The 9,747-nt window shown below is 42.7% G+C and overlaps 1 protein-coding gene and 1 long non-coding RNA gene across 2 annotated transcripts; both read left to right on the forward strand.

Annotated features, from left to right (window-relative positions):
• The first annotated feature begins 2,275 nt into the window (after positions 1-2,275).
• On the forward strand, positions 2,276-2,681 carry SMIM43 (small integral membrane protein 43). Its single transcript, XM_070790967.1, has one exon. The coding sequence runs from the start codon at positions 2,320-2,322 to the stop codon at positions 2,509-2,511; it is 192 nt and encodes a 63-aa protein (XP_070647068.1). The 5' UTR covers positions 2,276-2,319; the 3' UTR covers positions 2,512-2,681.
• Positions 2,682-3,327: 646 nt separating this feature from the next.
• Positions 3,328-9,004, forward strand: LOC139183521 (uncharacterized). Its single transcript, XR_011567018.1, has 3 exons — positions 3,328-3,594; positions 4,967-5,035; positions 7,549-9,004. It is a non-coding gene; the product is annotated as an uncharacterized lncRNA (long non-coding RNA).
• Positions 9,005-9,747: the final 743 nt, after the last annotated feature.

The raw sequence follows: 9,747 nt of genomic DNA on the forward strand, positions 1-9,747 counted from the left end.
CTGTTTCCCCATCTATTTGCCATGAAGTGGTGGGACCAGATGCCATGATCTTCGTTTTCTGAATGTTGAGCTTTAAGCCAACTTTTTCACTCTCCACTTTCACTTTCATCAAGAGGCTTTTTAGTTCCTCTTCACTTTCTGCCATAAGGGTGGTGTCATCTGCATATCTGAGGTTATTGATATTTCTCCCGGCAGTCTTGATTCCAGCTTGTGTTTTTTCCAGTCCAGCATTTCTCATGATGTACTTTGCATATAAGTTAAATAAGCAGGGTGACAATATACAGCCTTGACGTACTCCTTTTCCTATTTGGAACCAGTCTGTTGTTCCATGTCCAGTTCTAACTGTTGCTTCCTGACCTGCATACAAATTTCTCAAGAGGCAGATCAGGTGGTCTGGTATTCCCATCTCTTTCAGAATTTTCTACAGTTTATTGTGATCCACGCAGTCAAAGGCTTTGGCATAGTCAATAAAGCAGAAATAGATGTTTTTCTGGAACTCTCTTGCTTTTTCCATGATCCAGCTGATGTTGGCAATTTGATCTCTGGTTCCTCTGCCTTTTCTAAAACCAGCTTGAACATCAGGAAGTTCACGATTAATAATAGTGTCTGTCATTTACTTAGTAAACCACATTCTTACTCAACATTCCACTCATTTTTGATCCTCACAACAAACTCAAGAAAAAGGGAAGCAAGCTATGTAACAGGTAAGGGGATGGAGAGTCAGAGAGCTGAAGTGACCCCTGACATGTGGAGCTGACACTAGAATTGGGACTTTGAGATTTCCAGTTCACAGCTTGTCCCATGCCATCCTATTTCTTTGAACCCCCTGCCTTCACTGGGAGAGCCACTTACATAGTCTGGGATGTTCTACATCAGCCCTTATTCCCCAAATTCGTTTCAGGGGCCTCTCTTGTGTCTTCACAAATAATGAAATAAAGTTGGAGGCTCATAGAGTGGGCAATGATGACCCATTGTGTTAGCAGCTTTGATAGCTGCACCCAACGTTGGCCACCAATGATCCTTACCCCCTGGTATTCATGTCCTCGGACCCCTACATAGAAGTGGCCTGACCTGTGCGACCGAGTCAGTACTGCAGGAGTGACCGCGTATGCCCTCTGAAGCCAACTGTTAATGGCGCTGCAGCTTCTGCCTCCTTTCGAATCCCTGGGGGAAGTGCCCTCAGCTCTTATGCTTTGCAGGTTGCCAGCAGAGGGCTGTGCAAACACCCAAGCAGCCCTGTGGGGAAGCCCACACTTAAGGAACTGACAGCCCCGACAGCCGGCACCACTTGCTAGCGTGAAAGTGAGCCACCTCGGAAGTGGACTCTCCAGCCCCCACCAAGCCTTCAGAGGACTGCCTCTTGGGCTAACATCTGACGATAGGCTCATGAGAAACCCCAAGTCAGAATCACCCAGCAAAGTGCTCCCAAATTATTGACCCACAGAAACTGTGAGCTATGACCAATGTTTATGTTTGTTACACAGTGGTAGATAAACTGGATTTTTTTTTCAGAGCTGTACCATATGGGCTGTGGGTAATCTTAACTACAGAGAGGTGTTAGGGGCTTAAGGAAGCATTTTAAGTAAATTGTTTTTTGTGTTGTTTTTGTTTTCCACCAAAGAAATTGGATTCTCAGTTCGACCTTAGAGGGTTTTGTACAGTTTAACTAGAAATGCATTTTCTCTTTAATGCTTTTCTAAATGAGTGCCGCTCTATACTGAGAACATTTGCAAGTCTGAAGAGCAAGGCTCGTGAACTGGCACTCACTCAGGCACCCTTAAGTCATCTCACAGCCCTTTGGACCCCCGCCTTCACTGTCGCTTTTGGGTCTCTGGGCCATGGCTTTGCCTGCCCTTTGGAAAAGCCTGAACAAGGGGAAATAACGAAACAAATCTACTAGGAAGGGGAAAGGATAGAGACCCCACTAGATGTTGGAAGTGGAAATCTTAAAATCATTTGCAAAACATCAGCCCCAACACCCGCTGGGAGGCTGAGCCGTCACCTCTTCTCCCTGCGTCTCCACCCACTGAAGTTCGCTCCTAGAAAAATCTGCTCATGTCCCCAAGAGCTCTGGAGAGGATCTTGGCGTAGAGAGGCTGTTGTGCCTACTGGGAGGGTGGGAGCCAGGGTTATACCGGCTCCTTGGCGCGTTTTCTCTGAGCTGGACGAGGCTGCGTGTGGACCTCCGAACGGTGGCCCGAGACGAGGCGCCCTTGCGCTGGCGGGAGGAGCCTGGAGGTGGGACCCTGAAGGCGCGCCTCGCCGGCAAAGGCAACCCGCGCGGAGCGCGCACGGCCACTGAGCGCCGGCGCCTCCAGCATGGAGTGGGAGCTCAACTTTCTGCTCTACCTGGCGCTCTTCTTCTTTCTGCTCTTCTTACTTTTCCTCCTGCTCTTCGTGGTCATCAAACAGCTGAAGAACTCGGTGGCCAATACGGCCGGGGCGCTCCAGCCCGGGCGCCTCTCCCTGCACCGGGAGCCCTGGGGCTTCTCCCGCGAGCAAGCGGTGTGACGGCCGCCGCGCGGACACTGGCGGGAGGGCATGGAACTGTGCGGGCACCGGGCTGGGGCTCGGCCTCGATTCTCTGGCCGCACGGCAGCCCGGGTTCTAGGGCCAGGCTCGGCTGCCTCGCTGGCAGGTCCGTTTGGGCATGGGAGCTGTTGGCAAATGGGCGAGTTTCTCTGCTCCTCCGGGAAGCTAGGGGCTCACGGCGCGCTGGGATGTCAGGGATGACGGATGCCTGGGGTCTGGGCTGGTGGTGTGCTTTTAGGGAGGGACCCTAAGCTTTTCCGGGGCGGGGAGAAATACAGAAAAGAGAGAAGGTTAGCTTTTGAAGCCGGAATGGCTCTGAGCACCTGCAAGCTCTTCTTTCCAGTCCAACAGCATTTTTATCTTGTACCCCAGGGATCCAAAAGTAAATCATTCAGATGATTCAGTCCAGGCACTTTAAAACAAAATCGAATGTCAACCTAACCTTTGGGATAAGAGACAGGAGAAAACAAGGCACACTCGGAGTATTCCACATACTGCTTTGAATGTCTGTGCTGTGGTAGACCTATGTGGGATTCAAGTGGCAGTGCGCGGGAGAGAGGACTGAGTGCCCCATTTGTTATGAGGTTTCTCCCCTTCCTCCCGATCCCTGCTCCTATTCTAGACTCCGACCCTGGAGGTGCCTGCGGATTGCAGTGGCGGGTAGGTTTAGAATCAGCAGGAGGGTGAGCGTTAGAGTGGGAGTCACTGGGAGATTTCTTGGGGTTGCCATGGAGGGCTGAAGAAATGAGGCCATTTACGCGTGGTAGGGCAACAGGGATGGATAACAGGGGAAGATAGAGGCTGACATTTCTGCCAGGCTGTCCTAGGTAATTAGAATGATTAGATTGATGGGCTGAAGTAACTTCTCATCCGTGTGCCCTAAGTACCCTCCGGGCAATGTTAGTTCGGGAAATAACTTCATCTTCCAGGTGCTCTTTCCTCAGTCTTTGCCATCTCAGGTTCTGGAGCGGAGCTGCTGCCCTGGGCTGGTGTGTGGAGGACGGTGGAGTTACGGGCCGGTAACCAGGCGGGAGTAACCAGAGACAGACGACTTCTGCGATGGTAAGCAGGGACCACCCTTGGTTTTGCTTTGTCCCTGGGTAAACATCTAAAGACCCAGGCCCTTACAAAAGTGAGGGTTCAAGATGAAGGAAATGGGTGCAGTGACATAAAGGCCTTCTCTCCTACTCAGAGCCAGTGAGCTTTTACAGGAACCAAGGAGCCAAACCAATTCCCAACCTAGTACAGCATCTAGGTAGAGGATCATAAAAATTAGAATGGGATGTGAGAAATGATTGCGATTGATAAATATGCCTTATTGGAAAATAGAACAGGGGTTCTTGAAGTTGAAATATGTAATGCAGATATAGTTTGTCTTTTCAGTAAGGGAAGATTTGGGTTCAGCCATGTTTGGGGTAAAATAAGCCATCCATATCATGACTGTAACACTGAAAACACTTATTAATTTTAGGCACAAAGACAGACCATGTAGAAAGGCTAAAAACAACAAAATGCTAAGTATTAACCTAAATTGAGAATATGAAAGTGAAGTGGAAGACAATTATTTTAATAATTCAGTAGAAGGAAAAATAGTCTCAGTACTTATGGGGAAAGTTTTGGTCTGAGACATTCAAATAACTTCCTACATTCAAATAACTTCCTATTTCACTTTACTGTAATGGTGCTATTGTGAATAAAGTAAGCAGTTTATTTTAAATATAAGGTCATAAATAAATTCATATATATACATTCACATATATATCGGAGAAGGCAATGGCACCCCACTCCAGTACTCTTGCCTGGAAAATCCATGGACAGAGGAGCCTGGTGGGCTGCAGTCCATAGGGTCGCTAAGAATAGGGAACGACTGAGCGACTTCACTTTCACTTTTCACTTTCATGCATTGGAGAAGGAAATGGCAACCCACTCCAGTGTTCTTGCCTGGAGAATCCCAGGGACGGGGAAGCCTGGTGGGCTACCGTCTCTGGGGTCGCATAGAGTCGGACACGACTGAATCGACTTAGCAGCAGCAGCATATACATATATATGAATTCATATATATATGTATGAATTTAAAATATGTCATAAGTAAATTCATACATACATATATATATATGAATTCATATATATGTATGTATACACACACACAAACCTCTCTTTATGGGAGGTGTAATAAGACTTTATTTGAATTCCCAGTTTGAATCCCAGAATCAACTACAGTGATTCTAAACTGCACTTTGAACAGTAGTTCTCTAATTGGTTGACACCCCTACAGTGACATTTAGTTATACAGTTGTATGAGTGTGGGAGTAGTTAATAAGTAGTAATAGTTTAGAAGGATGAAAACAATCACTTCCTACTTTATAAATAATCAGAATGCAAATTATTTTAACCACATGTTTGACTTGATTTTATAATCCTTTATTCTTCCTAGTAATGCCACTGGTGTCCAAAGGTTTAAACCACCCCTGACTCTTCTAGACAGGAGACTAGAGAACTCAGGGTGAGTAGTTTGCTGCTATCCCAGTTTTAAGTCAATCTCTTTGCTGGTTCTATTAACTCAACTTCCTACGAAAGGAGTGGTTGTCTTTCTCTTTTGTAGCCAGTGCCATTTTTACGACCTCCTCAGAATCTAATTCATGAGTTACTAAGTTCCCATTTCTACAGGCAAAAATGAATACTTACTCCTATTGTCCAATCTGTGCCTTGAGCCTGCCCTAAACCCTGGGAATTAAAGATTCTCATACTGCCTTGTTCTATTCATTTATTCAGTCGTTTTTCAAAACCCAACATAGACATCTCTCACATTAGAACTACTTTTGAACTCAAATTTTTTCCTACCTGTATACATTCTTTTTTTTAAAAAAAAAAAAATTTATTTACTTGGTTGTGCCCTTATTGTCATGTGAGTTGCAGCATATCTTAATTGTGGCATGCAGTGTATAGTTCCCTGACCAGGGATTGAACCCAAGCCCCCTGCATTGGGAGCTCAGAGTCTTAGTCGCTGGACCACCAGGGAAGTCCTAACCTGTATACATTCTTGATCTAGTGCTCCAGCATCCACAATGGTTTAGGTCATAGGCTTGTAGATATTGATTGTTCCATCCACTGACCACACCCTGGTCCTGACAGTTACTACACTAAGTCTGTTTTTGAAGACCGTGTACATATGAGCTAGACATTAAAACATTTGAAAAGTCAGGAACATTTAAAATAACTGCTCATTATATAACTTAATTATTAAAAATTGCTATATTTTATTTTCAGTAAGAGGTTTTTAGTGATTCTTCAGCAATGTTAGAAGCTGAGTTGACTTTCTTACATCATAAGGAAATTGGCCATAATTCAGTTGTTATATTAATATTGTTTCAACTGTTCTTATTTCATTGTTGTTTCTAAATTTCAGCTATTTTAAATGACTCAAATTTTATTAGGATGATCTTGATTGTTTCACTGATTTCCAAACTTGAAAATGCAATGAACCTGCAGTTCTACTTGAAAAGATAAACATTATAAGTTGGCTAAGAATGACATCACAGTCACACCTGAAATCTAAAATGTCTAATAAAGTCGATTCCTGTGTCTGAACTTCAGTTTTAAGCACAGCTGTAGACGCAGGACTGATGCCATCTGGTATGATTCCACAAAATAAGAGAAAGTTTTCCCAGAGTGTGCCATGCACTGGCTTTTCTGGGAATGACAAGGTGCCAGGATTTGTTTTTGGTTCACTTGCAGGGGTGGAAACTTGGAACTAGGTGAGTAAAAAAAAAAAATGCAATATCCCATTTTTAGCTTGACATTTCATGTTTCCAATTTTGCCTATAGTTTCAAAATAAGTGCAATAGAGTCAAACATTTTTAATGGCCAAAATTCTGAACATTGTCAATGGTAAAACCATTTAGGATAGTGGTAAATGCTTTTTTTTTTCCCTAATCCATACCTACTAATATAGGGACTTGCAGAATACTAAGGGTATACTGATGTAATATGAAGAAAGTACTTCCAGAATACTGTACTCTGTTTTTAATGTTTGTAACTCCTCTAAGGTACCTGTGCTTATTTAAGCTAAATCCACAATTAATTAAAACTCTGAAACCATTAGGAAATTGCTGTCAGATGTCTATGTTACATACAAGGGAGAATTAAAAATTGAGTTGTAGGTTGTTGATATTGATATTTCTTTTGGGGGGGTTTGAATTAAGGAAATCAATGATAAATTCTTCATTTTTTACTTTGTCTATACAAAATAAAGTTATATATGAAATAATGATCTGGTTAAGTATTGAGTAGTTAGCATCTTACCATATAAGAATTAGGATAAGCAGAAGGGTAGACCTGTGTTCAGAAGAGTAATCACAACATAATGCACTCAAAAAAACACTTCCTGATGGATCAATCTAAAAATCCTCTTATTTTCCTTAATAGCAGCTATTTTACACAATAAACCTGCTCATTTCCTCCACCTCTGGTCTGTTGAGGATTTGGTGGGTTCAAATAAACTTTTGTTCTATTAATATGACTCTGCTGCTGCTAAGTCGCTTCAGTCGTGTCCGACTCTGTGTGACCCCATAGACGGCAGCCCACCAGGCTCCCCTGTCCCTGGGATTCTCCAGGCAAGAACACTGGAGTGGGTTGCCATTTCCTTCTCCAATGCATGAAAGTGAAAATTGAAAGTGAAGTCACCCAGTCGTGTCCAACTCTTCACGACCCCATGGACTGCAGCCCACCAGGCTCCCCTGTCCATGGGATTCTCCAGGCAAGAGTACTGGAGCGAGTTGCCATTGCCCTCTCCTAATATGATTCTGTGAAGTTACTTAAACTTACTGAATATGCACATATTCTTCAGGCAAGATATTTTTTACTTTCAGATGAAAATTTTCTTTTTGATAGGGGTTTCTTTTTGTTCTCATGTAGCATGGAGGTTGGGGGCTCAGCTACTGCTGGTACTGCCTGCTTCAGCAGCTCACAGACATCAGGGTCAGAGTGGCCCTGAGGTTCCCATGGCTTTCCCCCTAGGTTCCAAGGTGGTTGTTTCGGTTCCCAGCAAGAAGACGGAGGAAGCCCAAGAGGAAAACAGGGCATGCCAGAGTGAGGCTACCTCTTCTTAAAGAGCTTTCTCAGAAGTCCAACAACTTTTGCTCACATCTCATTGGCCAAATGGTGTCATTGGCCCCTGCTATCTCTAAAGTTGCCTGAGAAATGTAGTTTTTGTAGGTGGACATGTAACTACCTTCAACAAAAATCTGAGTTCTCTTCATAAGGAAGAAGGTAACAGTGTATCTTGGGTGAACAACTTGTAGTCTGTGCCCCAAATACAAAATACAGTGGTAAAGAAGCATAACGCTCGAGACAGTTCAGAACGGCAGCTCCTTCACAACAGCAGCACGCCAAGCAGACTGCTGTGATCCGAGAGTGACTAGAGTGAAGACAGGCCAGGTTTTCTCATGAAACACTTACCAGGACTGACTGCTGTCTCAGCCGATACACCTGTCCCCATCAGGCTTCTCTAGACGAGGACCCTGGGAACGCTTGGACTTTCTCGGAAGATGTGCTTGCTTCTTGGAGGCTTGAAACGAGATGAGGAATGTTTTACCTTGCTGCTTCCACATCTGCGTTATCTTTTCTCTCATTTTCCTAAAAAAAATTTGGTGTAGTCTAGTTGTGTATTTGATCCCCATAAAAGGATCGTTCTTTTCTTGTACAGGGGAGGGAAATCTATGTAAAGAAAGGCTACTTTACTCCCTTCTGTGTCTCCACCACCTCATCTAGGAATATCATGGAAGAATTGCTTCTCGGAGCTGCCTCCATAAACAGCCTACATCCTGGCTAAGCAAAGAGAGAAGAAACACTTCCCACATCCAGGGCTGTCCAAAAGAACTTTCTGTGATGACAGAAATGTTCCATATTTGCAGTGTCTGATACAGTAGCCACTAGCCACATGGCTAGTGAACAATTGAAATGTTGCTACTGTGATTGAGGAAGTAAATTTTAATGTTATTTAATTTTAAATACTTTAAATGTAAATAGCCACATGTGGCTAGTGACTAGTGTTGTGGACAAACCTTTCTCTTTCTTGTGTTTTACACCTTGCTGGGTGTGTATGTGGGTGGGGGGTGTTGAATAAGTTGTATGCTTGACATTCCATGGTCTTTACTATTCCACCTTGCCATCGAACTTGTCTCCCAGAGGAAAGGGAAAAATGGTATTTTGGAACTAAATTCAGATGTTAACTTGACATTTACACATTGAACATATGTATTTGTATGTGTTTCTGTGTGAATAGAATGGTTTTCTGGGAATAGGTCCTGTGGTGATTTCAGTGATAACTGATGATGGGAAAGTGGTGGTGCTGGTCACTTGACTTTCCTAGTGAACATTATGTGTTCCTTGTCATAGTAGAGATTCTGTTGTGCAGTTCATTCTGTTACTTTATTTTTGTACTCTTGTGGCTGCTAAATGATTATTCCGTGTCTGTTTTTCAAAATACTTTGTGGTTTATATTTTTTAAAAGGCTATGAAATAAAACATAGTAGCTCAGCCTGTGTGTAAGTGAATTATTATTACCCATACCCTCTGAAGTGTTAATTAGGATGAGATAAATGGGTGGAAGAAAATATTTATTTTTGTATCAGATTTTCTTTATAATGGGTGTGTCTATATGCCAGTTAATGTTACCTTTTAAAAATATTTAATGACTCTTTCATTGTATACAGAGTTTGGGTAAACCGTTGAGGGGCAATGGTATCGAGTTAACTCTTTCTTCAAGTCTCTAGATGTTTTTCTACGCTGAGCATCACTTGACTCTTGTTTACCTGGGTTGTTTGGGTTTGTTTGTCTTTTATTATTGAGTTATTCTTAAAAATATCCTGGACACTGTTTCTTTATCTAGTGTGTGCTTTTTTTCCCTAGTCTGTGGATAGCCTATTCATTTTCTTAACATATCTTTAAAAGAGAAATTTTTATATGGCTGATTCATGTTGATATATGGCAGAAACCAACACAATATTGTAAAGCAGTTATCCTTCAATTAAAAATAAATAAATTTTTTTAAAAGAGGGATTTTTAAATTTAAATCTCTCTACTTTTTTGTGTGTTATTGCTTTCTATGTACTCTTTAACAGAATTCTTCCTTTCTTTTGAGTCACAGAAATATACTCCAGTACTTTCTTCTAGACTGGAAGTGTTACAGTTTTAATGTTTACTATGTCTGTTATC

This window comes from Bos indicus, chromosome 6, assembly GCF_029378745.1.
Source record: "Bos indicus isolate NIAB-ARS_2022 breed Sahiwal x Tharparkar chromosome 6, NIAB-ARS_B.indTharparkar_mat_pri_1.0, whole genome shotgun sequence".
NCBI lineage: Eukaryota > Metazoa > Chordata > Mammalia > Artiodactyla > Bovidae > Bos > Bos indicus.